Source organism: Henckelia pumila, chromosome 3, assembly GCF_033568475.1.
Source record: "Henckelia pumila isolate YLH828 chromosome 3, ASM3356847v2, whole genome shotgun sequence".
In the NCBI taxonomy this organism is placed as follows: Eukaryota; Viridiplantae; Streptophyta; class Magnoliopsida; order Lamiales; family Gesneriaceae; genus Henckelia; species Henckelia pumila.
The window spans coordinates 71,030,580-71,048,674 of NC_133122.1; the positions used below are offsets into that span (position 1 = coordinate 71,030,580).

The window sequence follows — 18,095 nt, forward strand, 5'->3', positions numbered from 1 at the left end:
TTGGTCAAAGAGGTATTTGAATTTAATTCATCTTACGGAAGCATGTTGGAACCTAATTCGGAGTATATCGGCTGGAAACCTTGCGTAACTGATAGTCTTGCATGGCCGGGACTTGTTCGATAGGTTAACAATGTCACGTACAAAGGATTAGTTACTAAATAATATTTAATTCAAAAATAAAGACCACTAGGGAGTTGAAATAAAGAAAATTATGGTTAGGAAGTTAAGATAAAGTTTGAAGGGTTGGTAGGAATTTTTAAATCATTTACCCATGTTTTAATAGAATATTATTAAATATTTACATTTTTATTTCAAAAAAATGTTTCGCGAATATAATATAATGGTAATAATGATGGGCTACCATTAACCACAAAATGTCTCAAACTGAACCACCACAATGGCACAATCTGACATGTAGAGTTTGGATCGGAAGTGTCGACGCCACGTCATCCATGGGTACTACGCATGAGTGGCATCGATATTTTCGTTTCGATCATAATTCTGATCTCGAATGTAATGATTATTTTACAACAGCTAATAATGGATTTTCTCATGTGAACATATTTTTACATTGCCAAAATCCCCATTTCACCAGTAAAAAGGTTAATTACACATCATCCATTCAAATAAACAAAAGATAAAACCCTTTTTCACACCATTATATTAATTTATCCCAGAACGTACAATAAACATGACACTTTAAATTATTGTACTCTATAATAGCTTCCAAGCTAGACCTCCATCCATACTAAACTGCTTCAGTCTTCCAAAAAACATGACTATTATGAGGATTACTTTACCCCCATCGCTCCATTTCCCTGCAAATCCATACGATTTGGTCGCACAACTCGGATCTTGCTGTATTCGACGATCACAACTGTAGCCGGTCGTGAAGCCGACGTTTCCATATGCACTAAAATACATTGGAAGATCAAACTTCAGTTGGTTACATGAGATATATAAACTGAAACTCAAACTGTTCAAGGGGGCAAAATGTATTAATTAGTTATATACATTTATCTTTTTTGCGGATTTGGTACGTACCTATATTATCAAATAAGTCTAAATTCATTGTTATTATTTTTAATATAGTCTTTCTTCCCCACGTAGAGCTCATGTGACGGCCATATATATGGCGCTAACGTGAACAATATCACATTAGTTTTTCAATAAAAAAAAATGACTAAAATTTTCTAAGATCGAAAAGATTTAAGATTAGGAATATTGAAATTTTCTAATAAATATTGTGACTTTTTTTTTTCCTTCGAGAGTGTAAAATGCTATTTTTGCCGAGATGGGATTTTGACAAGAAACGACCATGTAAATTAAATATTCGAAAATTTTAAGTGTCTATGCATGTAATAAAAAAAAAAAGGTTCACCTTACGACTTCCAACGTGATGTTCAATACGCTGAAATTGAGAGGATCTTGTTGGAGGCTTTTCCTCTCCGTGATGCATATGGCAATGACGAAAATGGCGAGATAGCAAAGAGGCGAAAATATGAGATCTTGGATAGCCTTTTTTCTCCATTTCTCTTTGATCACTACTTCCTTGGCTTTTGGTGACATTTGATCTTCGTTGCTCTTTATTAATATTGGGAGAAATGAAGTATAGGGAGGAAGGTACCTGTCCCGTTGAAATTCATCATAATTATAAAATGATCTGGGGCTGCTATATATATATCGACTATGATCTTATATTCGATGCCTATACACTAAAAGATGGCTCTGTATGGTCTAGAATACTACACTAGAACATTCAAAATGATGTACTGCATATAATAATGTTGGTATTTTGGCAAAATAGTCAGAGGATCAGTATCATTATAACACCAACTTAAAGGGCACATTTTATGCTACACCGGGTTTTCTTCATCTCAATTTCTTCACTTGTTCCCGCAAGCATCGATCACGTTAAAAAACAAACAAAAATACTAATGGGTCCACATATTTTGGGCATAAAGTTTTAGTTAAGTATTTCAAATTTCGGTTTTAATTTATTTCAATGTATTTTAATTTATTTTGAAAGAATTTAAAATTATCGTATATTTTTGTCATTTAACCATTAATTTTCAAGTATGTTTGATTTGAAATGCTTCATCAAATTTAAATATATTCTCTCAAGTCTCAACACAGTAAAACTTTGGGTCGTTAAAGTTTTAGGAAATAAAGTGAGTTTAATTGACGCCATAAAAAAGATGTTTCTTTACGTCAGAAACCAAAACAAAAAATAAACTTCAATTTTAAAAGCAAATAATATATTTTAAAGAACTGCCCACAATCTAAAAGGAGAATATATTGTTAACGTCGTACTACTCAAAAGACAAAGTGGTGTTGGTGTAGTTTTATATTCATGGATAGGACCCGCCCCCATCTTACTATATTATATTATATTATATATCATATATTCTTCGATTAAACAGCTTTCAATTAATTAGCGAATTTTAACATAAAATTATGATTATATCTCAACTTAATTCATAATAAAACTAAAAATATTAGGCAAATTATTTATTTTATATGACCTTATCTTTTTTCGGTCATTAGATATTTTCTTGTTCATCCAAATGACATTAACTTTATGACTTTTAATATCTTTTTATTTACGAAAATGTCATTCACAAGTAAAATTATTATATTTATTGAATTTTATTGACTATTTATTTACCGAACTATATTTTTTTTTAAAAATTAAATATTTTTTTTTCTTTTTTTTATAAAGAAAAAAAAGAACTTTACAAGCACGCAATGCATGCACGAGAATATATACTAGTATGTAGAATGCAAATTGTATTCAAACCTAAAGTTAAAATTGATTTTTAATTTTGAATCGAAAAATCGGAAGCAGAGCTACGCACTTACAATTCGATTCCCATTTCTAAAAATAAGAAATTAGAACCGCAATCGAAGCAACGTGCCTGAGCCATAAACTAAACTTATGTTTTATGTTTTCCCCAATTTTCCTATTAAGTTTTTTCAAATTAAATATATCCATACTACTTTCTAGTATTATTGTTAAAAATAATTTTTTTTACCGTTGTCCTTTTTTCTATCATTAACTAAAATTTTAATTAGATCAAATCTTTATACATACATACATACATAAATATCTATATATATGCACACATAAAAATTTCTATAGGACGGTCTCACATGTCAAATTTTGTGAGAGAGATCTAATGTTACTAATGAAATAATATTATTTTTCATGCTAAAAGTATTATTTTTTATTATAAATTAAACATGGACAAAGTTAACGCATCTCACGGATAAAAAATCGGTGAGACCGTCTCACAATTAATCGTATATATATATATATATAATTCAATCATTTTATTTATTGGAAATGAAATGACTGAATTAATTTTGATTCAACGCACCTTTGATTGCTATTGAAATTGTGTTTAGGAGAAAGTACTGAAGAAGTGAAACAAAACGACGAACATGAGAATCAAATAGTCCATAAAATATAACATGGGACGTACTGTACGACAATTATAGAATTTTGTGTCTATTGTCGGGAGCTAAATTCCATCCTCGTTTGTTCCAATTATTGTTGTATGAAATCGGAACAATGATTATGAATTTTAGTTCCAGAGAAAAGAGACACAAAATTCTATAATTGTCCTATATACACGTGTAGAGGAAAATTGATAAATTTGGTTTTGTTAGTTTAACACATTCTGAACTTGATTATGTGATTAGCAACATTTTAGTTCTAAAATGATATTCTTGTTCTTTTACTATTTTACCCCTTTTTCACCAAAATGCTCGTGTGATATTAGTGTTGTGTTTGGCACCATGCCAGCACATTACTGATAGAATGATTAATCGTCACGTCGGGGGCCCAAATTTGGTCCGCCAGATAGCACAATATACTTCAATAGCAACTACTTGGTGCTAGTTTTCATTTTACGAAAATGGTATAAACTCAGAGCGTTGTGGTACTAGTCATGAATTGTATCTTATTATAAACTAATTTTCAATTTTCAATTTTTCAATATGGGACGAGAGTATTGCAATCAACCCCTCCTTCAAAAGGTTAAGTCCTCGTCGCTGGGGCTGACATACCGGATCAAAATACCGAGTTTTCTTCATATCGTACCAAAAGTTTTTTGATATACAGACATTTTTTCGGTATACCGAATTTTTTTTCAATATCTATACGATATCAATATGGATTTTCTCCATAACAAAATTTCAGAATTTCTGTATCGGTATCGGTATCGGTATCGGTATGAATTTTTTTCATACCAATATTTTTATACGGTATACCAAAAAACCACCCTACTCGTCGCGGCCTAACCCTCGATCCACTGGCATCGGAAATCTAGAGATGACTCTTAAAAGATCGAGATTGGCTCTCGGGATATAGCATTTTCTTAGTGTTCCTACTAATAACTGTCTTTGATATCATTATGTCATGTTCCGAGTCCAGAACCGTTACTGCACAAATTTGAATAATCCGTACTCCTTTTATGAAAATCGTTAAATTAAGTTTTATAGGAACCAATTGTATCCTATTGTAACTAATTTTATATGTTCAATTTTTTCCAATATGAGTCAAGGATATACACAAAAATTGTAAGAGAAGATAAGTTATCGTATTCAGAATGAAAGGGACTAATTAAATGATCAAAATCACAATGAAATTAATTTAAAAGAGCAATTTTACGTTAATAAGGATATCTTAATTGGTTTAGTGGTATTGAAGAGACCCCAAGACAGAGATCTTGGGGTTAAAAGTTCACTTATTCCGATTGTGAGATAGATACAAATTATCATTAGTTTTAAAAAATAAATAAAAAAGTAAAAAAAGGAAAAAAAAAAAAAAACAAGAACAGTTTTGTTAGAGGTTTTTTTTTATGGGGTTATGTTTATTGGGTGGTTTTTATTTATTTTATTTTATTTTATTTTAAATAAGGTACTTCATAGTTGGTTCCTAGAAAGCCCAATAAAACACAATATGGTCCTAATGTAAGTAGCATTATTCGATCGGAGTGCCTCGGCAATTAATTACCCATGCACGTACAACTATATATACACACAAACTTGTGACATAAATTATTTAGATTTGATTACATCCATTGATCCAATTGTGTGTCAACAACTTATTAGTGGAAGGGCAAGATGACAAGGTAGTGGATAAATTCCACCACCTCCATTATAATATATTTAATTTACTCGATAGAGCACAATTTTTTCTATTTAATAATACTATTTATGGTTAAAAATCGTCTCCCATGTCGAAATAATTTCAAATTAAATATTATTTTTTTAAAAAAAAATTAGAGATTATTGATTTACGGGGAAAATGTAAAGTTGGCTTAATTATTTATGGCGCCACATCGGTGATACCAGCATCACTCAGTCCACACACCACATGACCACACCGATCGATAGAAAGTTAGTAATATTCAGTGTCATGTTACTGTTTCCAAAAAAAATAGAAAATAATGTTTTTTAGTTTAGCACGTTATGTTTTGGATTTGATCCATTAATATTTCAATTTTTGGTTTTGTTACACGAACTTCTGAATTTTGGTTATTTTGATCCATCTACTACTAAAATATTCTATTTTGTCGGAAAATGCTGACAAGGTGGTGGCCAAAACACAATTCGGTGCACAATTGTGGAATTTTTTTAGTGGAAAACATTTTTTTGATTTGCAGGTCACGTCAGTTTTAGCCATCGTTTAATCACTGTTTTGCAATGAAAAATGAACATTTATGTTGTAGTTGGATTGAAATAGCCAAAATTTAGAAATTTTTGTACCAAGATCAAAAATTGAAAAGCTAATGGGCCAGAAAACCAAAAAAAGCGACCACTCGTTGGGGGAATAAAATATATTTTCCCCTATAGCAAAGCACAAATACTCTATCACATGTCAATTTTGTGAGACGGATTTTCTATTTTGATCACCCATTAGTCATGATGAAAAAATATTAATTATTATTATTATAATTATGAGTACGATTGACTCATACGCAAAATTCGAAGTACTAGGCTAAAATTGAAGAACTGGAGTTAGATAAGCATACTAGAGCAAGTTATAAGCATGAGCATCGGGCAATGCTAAAGTAAAGAGGGGAGAAAGACTAACATCATGACGACGAAGAGCACGAGGACAGCCGGAGCGACGGCCGATAAATCGACGACAGTTTCCCCGGCGTGCCTCGCGTTTGCGCTTTCAAATACTCCGCCCACGACTTTCTGATAAGCGTTCAGCCCCTGGTAACCACCTGAGTTCCACTCCATGGCGCTAAAGAATCCGAATCCAATCAGCACAAGTCCGGACACCGTGCCGACCAGCGACCGCGAATGCGAGCTCGGAAGCAAGTGGAAGTACCCGATCTCTCCGGTGTTTTGGAGCAAGTAATTGGATTTGAATTTGAGGACCTTGATCTTACCTAAAACCCATATCAGGAGCCTTAAACATGGAGGGAATAACGTGTTTCCGAGGAGGATTTGGGGGATGAGAATCAGCAAGAGGCCTGAGTTCTCTTTGAAAACTATCATGTTCTCGTTTGTCGGGACGAATCCGCAGCTGGCGAAGGAGGAAACAACCGTGAAAACGGCGAAGGTGGAGGATTTGATCCCTTTTTTGTTCAGTACATTTCTTGCGGATGAAACAAGGGCGAGATAGATCATAACACATGAAAAACCAACAACTTGGATGGTTAGAAAATAGCCTAACACAACGAGACCCAAGAATTTGATCGAATCGTACTCGAGTGATGAACTTTTGCTATCACCATTGTTCTGTGACAATTCCGATACTATCACAGTATGATCGAAATAGGAAGTTTGAGGCTGCCACGAGGAGACGACGACGGATGAATCTTTTTCGATGGGATCCGATTTTTCTTCATCAATATTCTTCCCTGCAGTCTTTGTGATGTGGAACCTCTTAAAATGAAGGCCAACCATAGAAGTGAACACTTGGCCTCCTATGAACATCAAGATTGTCATAACCAGTAGCTGTTCATTGGAAAAAGCCTCCATCTCGACGGTGGACATGCTCGAAACCGTGGCGGCCGACACAGATGTGAAGAGAAGATCCAAGTTCCGAGGTTTAGGCAGCTCTGTTCTTGGCTTCAAAACCTTAAGAATTCCGAAACCCACGGAGGAAACAGAGACGAAATACAGAATATGTATAAAGAATGAGTTGATTTTGAGGATAAGGTTATAATTATAGCAATTTCCCATGCAAGAACGTATTGGATTAGTGAGGAAAAACGACGATGTCTTACTTGTCATGTTTTGTGCTTGATTAATTTCTCTCCGAAGAGTCACAAAATTTTGAGAGGAATGGTTAGAATCATCATGTGGCGAGGTGTGATTTATATAGAAAATTAGTTGTCTTGTGTTATAATTAGCACGTTTTCAAGGTGTTTGTGAATATTTGATATGTATAAATTAAAGGACCAATACTCACGACCCCATGCCCATAAGTGCGATTATCTGAGGAAGCGAGAATGTGCTCCACTGATGACAAAATTCGAATCAACTCCTTGAAAATATAGAATAATCCTCAATTAAGAGAAAATTATATTTTTGGTCGAATAACTTTCACGGTGGTTAGATAATTCACAATTAGGGCTGACATACCGTACAAAAATACTGAATTATACCGATATCCTACCAAATTGTTTTGATATACAGATATTTTTTTGTTATTTCGAATTTTTTTTGGGTATTTATACAGTATCAATATAGATTATTTCCATACCAAAATTTTGAAATTTCGGTATCGGTACCGGTATGAATTTTTTTCATACCGATATTTTTGTTACGATATACCAAAAACCCATCCATATTCACGATCTTCGTCGACTAGCTAATTTATTTATTTTTTCAATGTTAATTTATATTTTTTTTCAATGGAATATTAATGATAACTGCTCTGTCAAATGTGGTGGTCATGCTAACACAGACTTGAGAGACACTTGCTCAGTACTCTAATATGTGCACACTGCTCTGAAGATCTAGTGGGTATCATACATACTGAACCCGATTAACCACCATCAGGGGTAAACCACACACGCTGCCCTGTCAGTCCAGTGAGTGCACACCGTACCCGATCGTAATCCTAAGGCTGAAGACCATAGAAATAACTGGTTATCTCGAAAGAATAACATGCTCAACATGGTGCCGCATACCGCATAACATTCATGCACAATATATATCACGCATCATATGACATGTAATAATGAAAAAATAATAATTCAACACATAAACATGCATACTCAATTGACTATCTTAGTATGTACCTACGTACCTCAACATGACCTGGCCTAGATATACAATTATATCAGTACAAGACAACAAGTTAAGTTAATACAATATCACTATAACTTATCTAAACGTCTTAACTAGACTAATAGCTACTCCCAAAAGCTACTAAGAGACTTGTACCTGACTCCATCGCCATCTCCCTAATGTCGAAAGCCTTTAACCAAAACACAGCTTCGCTATAAGCCTCGTAGCACTTTAATTTCCTAGTGCCCGAACCTTAAGAATATGACTGGAAACACAAAGAAATATATTGAAACTGAGACCCACGCACAACACACACACTGAAATGTGAAGTCTCGACCCCTATTTATAGAGCACGATTGGACGCTCTGATCCTGAGTTCGGACGTTCCAAACTCGCATGATTCCCACGTGTCAATGGCATCTTGACACCTCGTTGGCCAACTAAGTTTGGAACTTCCGAACTCCTTGAAAGAGTGGGTGCCCGGTGAGCCAACTTGTGGCTAAGGGCTTTGATGACTCTTTGTATAAACAATCTTTTGTTTAATATTATTTACACTTTTATTAATGGCAATGACTTTATCTTTCTTCATATTGTTATATTGTGATATACTATTGTTGTTTTGATAAAGACCTTGAATATACTATAGTGTATGTAAGATGTGGTAGAACATGGGGATGTCTATCATGAAACACATCTTATAGTCACTGTATATTCTAAACTGTTCCTAGTCGATTGAGCCGTCCGATAATAAGGATAAGGATCGCTCGAGTTTGAGACTAGCATTTGCGATGCAGAGTACCACGTTTCATTGGTAAGGAACATAGAGATGTTCGAAGCATGCAAATGGATATTCATACGATGAATGATCGAACTACCCTATCCGGACTTTCCAAGTGGTTATCACTTATCGAGTAGATAAAGTCCGCGGTTTTGGTTGTACACCATTAGTCCTTACTACTTGAAATATCATTGAGACTCTATATGCTAGTACTGTGCTTTGACTCGTTTACCGACTCTATTGGGGTCATCAGGTGTCGGGATTGGGTACAGTTACAACACATATAGGAGTCGATGCTTTGTTGTCAAGGATTCACCACATACTTGCGAGTGTGGATATCCTATGCGATCTGAGAAGATATTAGTGTGACGAATCTCTGGCCAGAGTACATGATGTGATTTAAGAAATGGTTTCTTAGTAGCACATGCGATGTCACTATTTGATCTTCAAGATGTATTGCATAGTTATCGAATCTCGAACGACTCTCGATATACCAATGGTTGTTGATTCGATCGGGATATATGGATGAAGGGACCGTACTGTACGCTAACCAAAATCTATTGGTTCTTGTAGGCACTATCAGTGATACCTAGGGAATCATGGGGCGATGTTGCTAGGCGCTCTTACCATGATTCGATGGGCAAGTCGGAAATTGTTGTTCCGAGTCACAAGGAGTTGTGAGCCCACGGCTAGCTGTATCCCTGAACCATTGAGGGTCACACAGTGTAATGGATTTTTAATCCCCATTGAGATAGTTAAATTTAAAGAGTTAAATTTAATGAACAAAGAAGTTGGACTTCTTAATTATGAGTAGAGGAGTAAGATTTTCTAAAATGACATAGGGATGGACATTTTTGGAAACCACTGAATTCGGATTCAAAAAAATTTTTCTTGACTTTAAAAGGTGCAGAAATGGTTTCTGTGCACATTGGTGAAATCGGTTTATCAATCGGAGTCACGATCAATTTTATATTAATTTTTGAACATGCGGGCTTTGCTTGTCGGACTTGAACTTATGACTAATGGGCCCTAAGCTGTTAGTGGCCTACATTATAAATAAGTTATTGCAGTACATAAATTAGACACAACAGGTCACAATTTTCGAAAAAAACCCTATTTTTCTATCTGAAGTGGCCGACCCCCTCTCCCCTCTGCTCGAAAAATCCAGCCTATGAATTTTGAATTACAGTCTGGTTTAACGGATCAAATTCGTTAATCTCTTTGTAGAAACTTCTGATAGATTTTCTAGTGCAATCTATCAGAGGGATTAATTATCCGTTCGTGGACCTGATTGAAGAACAGTTCGTCCATCAGTTTCAGGGATATACAACAAGAGCAGAGCAATCTGTTGGTGTCCATAAATCTCGATTCGAGATTGGAGGTAAAAATTTATAATTGTTATTTAATTTTTACACACACACAATTTAATCGTAAGGTTGATACCCATTATGAAATCGTTCCATATAAAATTTTTAAACTTCCGCTGCACCGGGTATCAATCCTGATTGATCTGATCGCCGCGTTCTCCAACAGTGGTATCAGAGCCAGGTTGCTCAGATCAAGCGATTAAATTAATCGATTGTACAAAAATTTTTAAGCCTCGGTTTTTGAAACAAAATAAATATTTAAAATAAAAAAAAAAAAATTTTCGGGCAAAAACCCGGGCAGCGATTGGATCGCTGCCCGGGGGGGCAGCGCTCGGCGCTGGCAGCGCCGTCGTCGCTGCCCTAGGGGCAGCCGGGCTGCCCGGCCCGACCCCATTAGGGCGCGGGCAGCCCGGGAATGTCCCGGGCGGCCCGCGGGAAAAAAAATTATTTTTAATTTTTAAATTAAATTTTAATATGTTAAAATTCTATTTTTGGTCCGATCGAAAATTGTTTTGATTGGTCCACGAGGCGTCGGATCGAATTGTTCGAGTCCGAAAATTTTTAAATTGATTTTTGGATAAATTTGAATTTTTGGAAAATTTTAATATTTTATCCTTAAATTGAATTTTGAAATTAATTATTTTTGGTACAATTGATGATAAGATATGATCTTATGGATATATTGAGTAAAATATGATTTTATGTATAAAATTGGATTTTATAGATAAAATATGATTTTATTTGATAAAAAGATAAAATATGATTTTGTATATAAAATAAGATTTTATGTATGAAATATGATTTTATCCTTTTAAATTTAAATTGTCATTGCATGTTATCCAATAAATTAATTTTGAATTAAATGTTATTGGATAAGGATGATCGATTGCCATGACCAATTTTGTAGGTGTATGTTAGGAATTTACATTTGTTTTTATTGTTGTTGGATTTATTAATGGGCCTGGTTTATGGCCCAATATGAATTGTCATATGTAATAAAAGTGGGCTTGGTTTATGGCCCGTTCCCACCCCTTAAAAATGTATCTCCTACTTGTCATTGTTATTTATTGTAAATACATTAGATTTAGTGGGAGATCGAGATTTGAAGATGGAGGTGGGCCCAGCAGACAATAAAGACAGAAGAAATGTAAATTGAAAGCAAATGTAATAGGATTGCATTGCATACTGCATATTACCTAGGATTGGACTAAGACTCGTGATTGGCAACCACGGGTCGATTAGAAATGGAATCGATCATCCTATATAATATGTGATATTATAGTTGTATGCATGTTTTAGACAAAATTGTGTGAATCCGACAAGCATACAAAATTTGAAAAATGATGAGACAAATTTTCATAATTAAAATCCCACATTTTAAATATGATTTAAAATTGATATCAAGATAAATAAAAGAAATTTAAATTTGTTTAAATGTTCCTACCTTCCATCAACGATCAATGTATGAGATGCTACCCGCGGATACGGTCCGGCTCATATTATTGGGGGGCCCGTTCGTCGAAAAGCTGTACATTGGATCGACACATGTTGTAAGTTGGGTGGAACTCCCATGGGATCGGCTCATATTATTGGGGGATCCACATGGCGACCGTCCATCACAACTTAATATTGATGGGTCATCTTGACATGTCACAATAAACGGCGTCATATTATTGGGCCCTTATTGGACATGAGGTAAAAACGTGGAGGTTTCTTTGGAAGCAATTGGGCTCTACCTTTTGAAAATTATGGTTGGCTGATATTATTCGGGATCATAGTTTGTCAATTGGACTCCATGTTCCCACTAAGGAAAATAGTTTCCCGTTTTCACTAGAGGGTAGTGAAATCGTTAAAATAGTGGGAGTGAGATTCATAAAATAAATTTCGCCTATTTTATTTCTTAGTAAATTAATTAAACAATCATCGATAATTGTCTGTTTCATCTCAGTATATCATTATGATGAATCTTCGTAATCCACATGTCTCAATTCTCCAACAAAACAAACTTACTGGCGCTAACAATACAGAATGATTTCATAAGTTAAGATTGTCCTAAGTTCGGAAAAGATTTTCTAAGTGTTAGAAAAGACTTCTCCGAAAACAGCCCTGGCTGATGTAACTGCCGAAAGGTTGGCCGAACTAGAGAAATGGTTGGACCATGATCTCAAGGCCAAATGTTACATGCAAAATTGGACAAGTCTAAACAAGTTTGTCATCACTGCAAGAAACCCGGTCATTGGAAACGTAACTGCAAGGAATACCTCGAGCAGTTGCGAACTGCGAAGGGTATGTTCTATATTGAAATAAATGTTTCACTTAATACTACTTCTTGGGTATTGGATACCGGATGTGGATCTCACATTTGCAATGATTTGCAGGTGATGACAAGAAGTCGCAGGCTTAGAATGGGTGAGACCCAGCTGAGGCTCGGAAATGGTTCCAGAGTTGAAGCTAAAGCTGTGGGAGATATTTATTTAATTTTGCAGAACGGTTTTAAGTTACTTTTGAGAGATGTTTTATTTGTTCCGGATTTGATTAAAAACATTATTTCTGTTTCTATGCTTGATAGAGATGGTTATTCTTGCAATTTTGTGAATGAGATTTGCAATATTTACAAGAATGAATGTTTGATTGGAAATGGACAACTTGAAAACGATCTATATAACTTAAAACTAAAAGACGTTCCAATAAATTATGTTGATAAACCGGCAACAACAAACAAAAGGAAAATCGATAGTCAAAACCCTTCAAACCTTTGGCATGCTAGGCTAGGTCATATTTCCTCAAGGAGGAAGAACAAGCTAGTGGGAGAGGGCATGTTTGATATGTCTGATATTAACTCTCTACCTACTTGTGAATCCTGCCTAAAAGGAAAAATAACTAAATCTCCTTTTAAGGGGAAACCTGAGCGTAGTCAAAATCTGTTGGATTTGATCCATACAAATGTTTGTGGTCCATTTAGAGTTGGTACTCAATATGGCCACACCTACTTCATTACCTTTACTGATGATTATTCGAGGTATGGGTATTTATATTTAATGAAATATAAGTCTGAAGCATTTGAAAAGTTCAAAGAATTCAAGGCTGAAGTAGAAAACAAGCTAGGTAAAAGTATTAAAGCACTTCGATCGGATCGAGGTGGAGAATACTTAAGTACCGAGTTTTTGGAATATCTAAAAGAGAATGAGATTCTCTCTCAGTGGACTCCTCCTATGACACCACAGCTTAATAGTGTATCGGAGCGTCGTAATCGAACTTTGTTGGACATGGTTCGGTCCATGATGAGCTTCACTGAGCTTCCACCTTCGTTTTGGGGCTATGCGCTTGAAACGGCGGTATTGTTGTTGAACAACGTCCACACTAAAGCAGTGGACAAAACACCATACGAGTTATGGAATGGCAAAGCTCCTAAGTATTCGTACTTGAGGATTTGGGGATGTCCTACTTACGTGAAGCGGACAGTGGGAGATAAGTTGGATAGTCGATCCAGCTTATGTTATTTTGTAGGGTATCCGAAGAATTAAATCGGATATTATTTCTATTATCCTGCTGAAACAAAGGTGTTTGTTTCAAGGAATGCCACCTTCTTGGAGAAGGAGTTCTTATTGGATAAGAAAGGCGAGATGATGGAACTCGAAGAAATTCGAGAAGAACCCGAAATACAAAATAACGATCCTACACCTCAGGAACCATTGATAGACACGCCTGTACCTAGAAGATCCGAGAGGCTTCTAGACCTCCTATTCGATATGGTCTTCTTCTTGAAGGGGATCAAGATGAACCCGATGTTGGATGTGATCCAAGAAACTTCAAGGAAGCAATTTCTGATGCGGATTCAAATTTATGGCTTGAAGCTATGCAGTCGGAAATAGATTCGATGCATACAAACCAAGTTTGGTCTTTAGTAGATCCTCCCGATGGAATTGTTCCAATAGGGTGTAAATGGATCTACAAGAGAAAGCTTGGGCCTGATGGTAAGGTATTGACCTACAAGGCGCGATTGGTGGCGAAAGGTTATACTCAAAGACAAGGAGTTGACTATGATGAAACCTTTTCACCAGTTGCAATGTTCAAGTCCATAAGAATCCTTATTGCCATAGCTGCTTGGTATGACTATGAGATATGGCAAATGGATGTGAAGACTGCTTTCCTTAATGGAGACATTAAGGAAGAAATCTATATGAAGCAGCCTGAGGGGTACACATCCATGGGAAGCGAGCATAAAGTATGCAAGCTTCAGAGATCAATTTATGGTCTAAAACAAGCATCAAGAAGTTGGAACCAGAAATTTGATGAAACAATAAAGGATTTTGGTTTCATCAAGAACCCGGAGGAACCATGCGTGTACAAGAAAGTAGTTAAGGATGCGGTGACATTCTTAGTACTTTATGTTGATAACATCCTACTCATTGGGAATGACATAGGGATGTTGCAGTCAACAAAGATATGGTTATCAGGTAGATTTTCGATGAAGGATTTGGGTGAGGCATCCTATATTCTTGGGATACAGATCTATAGAGATAGATCTAAGAGAATAATAGGACTCACTCAATCAACCTACATCGATACCATATTGAAACGGTTTTCAATGGATGGGTCCAAGAGAGGACATCTACCCATGTGTCATGGAGTTTCTCTATCCAAGTCTATGTGTCCCAAGACGGATGAAGAGATAGAGAAATGACACATGTACCATATGCGTCAGCCATAGGTAGTATCATGTATGGGATGATATCTACCAGACCGGATGTAGCATTTGCTCTGAGTGTCACGAGCAGATATCAAGCTAATCCCGGTCAAATGCATTGGAAAGCCGTGAAGGACATTCTTAAGTACTTACGAAGGACTAAGAATATTTTCATGGTATATGGAGGAAGAGAACTAAAATTGGAAGGCTATACCGACTCTAGCTTCCAAAGTGACGTGGATGACTCGAAGTCAACCTCTGGATTTGTGTTCATGCTCAATGGTGGTGCTGTCTCTTGGAAGAGTTCCAAGCAGGACACCACAGCGGATTCCACCACTGAAGCAGAATACATTGCAGCATCAGCTGCTGCTAAAGAGGCCGTTTGGATGAGAAATTTCGTCCAAGAGTTGGGCGTCATTCCTGAAGTTGTTGGTCCAATCCCGGTGTACTTTGACAACACGGGTGCCGTTGCTCAGGCAAAGGAACCAAGGTCTCATCAAAGATCCAAACATGTACTGAGGAAATACCACATCATCCGGGAGATTGTGGAAAGAGGAGACATCACTGTCGAAAGAGTGGCCTCTGCAGAAAATATCGCTGATCCACTTACTAAGCCCTTGCCAGGACCATTATTTGACAGACATCGCGAAGCAATGGGTCTACGTAGTATGACTAGTTGGCTTTAGGGCAAGTGGGAGATTGAAGGAGTGGGTTCCCGGTGAGCCAACTTGTGGCTAAGGGCTTTGTTGACTCTTTGTATAAACAATCTTTTGTTTAATATTATTTACACTTTTATTAATGGCAATGACTTTATCTTTTTTCATATTGTTATATTGTGATATACTATTGTTGTTTTGATAAAGACCTTGAATATACTAGAGTGTATGTAAGATGTGGTAGAACATGGGGATGTCTATCATGAAACACATCTTATAGTCACTGTATATTCTAAACAGTTCCTAGTCGATTGAGCTGTCCGATAATAAGGATAAGGATCGCTCGAGTTTGAGACTAGCATTTGCGATGCAGAGTACCACGTTTCATTGGTAAGGAACATAGAGATGTTCGAAGCATGCAAATGGATATTCATACGATGAATGATCGAACTACCCTATCCGGACTTTCTAAGTGGTTATCACTTATCGAGTGGATAAAGTCCGCGGTTTTGGTTGTACACCATTAGTCCTTACTACTTGAAACATCATTGAGACTCTATATGCTAGTACTGTGCTTTGACTCATTTACCGACTCTATTGGGGTCATCAGGTGTCGGGATTGGGTACAGTTACAACACATATAGGAGTCGATGCTTTGTTGTCAAGGATTCACCACATACTTGCGAGTGTGGATATCCTATGCGATCTGAGGAGATATTAGTGTGACGAATCTCTGGCCAGAGTACATGATGTGATTTAAGAAATGGTTTCTTAGTAGCACATGCGATGTCACTATTTGATCTTCAAGATGTATTGCATAGTTATCGAATCTCGAACGACTCTCGATATACCAATGGTTGTTGATTCGAACGGGATATATGGATGAAGGGACCGTACTGTACGCTAACCAAAATCTATTGGTTCTTGTAGGCACTATCAGTGATACCTAGGGAATCATGGGGCGATGTTGCTAGGCGCTCTTACCATGATTCGATGGGCAAGTCAAAAATTGTTGTTCCGAGTCACAAGGAGTTGTGAGCCCACGGCTAGCTGTATCCCTGAACCATTGAGGGTCACACAGTGTAATGGATTTTTAATCCCCGTTGAGATAGTTAAATTTAAAGAGTTAAATTTAATGAACAAAGAAGTTGGACTTCTTAATTATGAGTAGAGGAGTAAGATTTCCTAAAATGACATAGGGATGGACATTTTTGGAAACCACTGAATTTGGATTCAGAAAAATTTATCTTGACTTTAAAAGGTGCAGAAATGGTTTCTGTGCACATTGGTGAAATTGGTTTATCAATCGGAGTCACGATGAATTTTATATTAATTTCTGAACATGCGGGCTTTGCTTGTCGGGCTTGAACTTATGACTAATGGGCCCTAAGCTGTTAGTGGCCTACATTATAAATAAGTTATTGCAGTACAGAAATTAGACACAACTGGTCACAATTTTCGAAAAAATCCTATTTTTCTATCTGAAGTGGCCGACCCCCTCTCCCCTCTGCTCAAAAAATCCAGCCTGTGAATTTTGAATTACAGTCTGGTTTAACGGATCAAATTCGTTAATCTCTTCGTAGAAACTTCTGATAGATTTTCTAGTGCAATCTATCAGAGGGATTAATTATCCGTTCGTGGACCTGATTGAAGAACAGTTCGTCCATCAGTTCCAGGAATATACAACAAGAGCAGAGCAATCTGTTGGTGTCCATAAATCTCGATTCGAGATTGGAGGTAAAAATTTATAATTGTTATTTAATTTTTACACACACACAATTTAATCGTAAGGTTAATACCCATTATGGAATCGTTCCATATAAAATTTTTAAACTTCCGCTGCACCGGGTATCAATCCTGATTGATCTGATCGCCGCGTTCTCCAACACTCCTATGTGTAGTGACCCAACTCGGATCACCTACTAGCTAACACTAATCATGTAATAAAACTTAAATAGATAACCATAATCAAAATTAACGCAAAAATTAAAATAAATGCTGACCCGACGTAATACAACTGGTAAATAAAACCCAAATCAGAATTAAAATACAACTCAATTGAATAAACGACTTAAGTAGACTAAAAACAACCTTCGCTTCCTCGCCTAGGTCACCTACTATAGACAAGTCCATCTGCTGAGTCACCTGCAACTGTCCCGTTGAATAAGGTGTCCATGAAACAACACAGACTTGAGCGAATTTCTCTCAGAACGTAAATCACGAGTATACATACTTGAAAGAGTGGGTGCCCGGTTAGCCAACTTGTGTCTAAAGGCTTTTATGACTCTATGTATAAACAATCTTTGTTTAATATAATTTACATTCATTAATGGCATTTTGTTTGT

At 36.2% G+C, this 18,095-nt stretch overlaps 1 protein-coding gene across 1 annotated transcript; it reads right to left on the reverse strand.

Annotated features, from left to right (window-relative positions):
* Nucleotides 1-709: 709 nt before the first annotated feature.
* On the reverse strand, nucleotides 710-7,283 carry LOC140892584 (cation transporter HKT1;3-like). The gene is made up of 3 exons (XM_073301528.1): nucleotides 6,104-7,283; nucleotides 1,382-1,627; nucleotides 710-913 (listed from the first exon to the last, which is right to left on the reverse strand). The coding sequence occupies exons 1-3, from the start codon at nucleotides 7,258-7,260 to the stop codon at nucleotides 715-717; spliced, it is 1,602 nt and encodes a 533-aa protein (XP_073157629.1). The 5' UTR covers nucleotides 7,261-7,283; the 3' UTR covers nucleotides 710-714.
* Nucleotides 7,284-18,095: the final 10,812 nt, after the last annotated feature.

Coding starts and splice junctions, on each gene's coding strand:
- LOC140892584 (XM_073301528.1), bottom strand. CDS start 7,260: ATGACAAGTAAGACATCGTCGTTTTTCCTCACTAATCCAATACGTTCT. Junction 1,628..6,103: donor GTGCTCTTCGTCGTCATGAT/GTTAGTCTTTCT, acceptor TCAACGGGACAG/GTACCTTCCTCCCTATACTT. Junction 914..1,381: donor ATCACGTTGGAAGTCGTAAG/GTGAACCTTTTT, acceptor AATGTATTTTAG/TGCATATGGAAACGTCGGCT.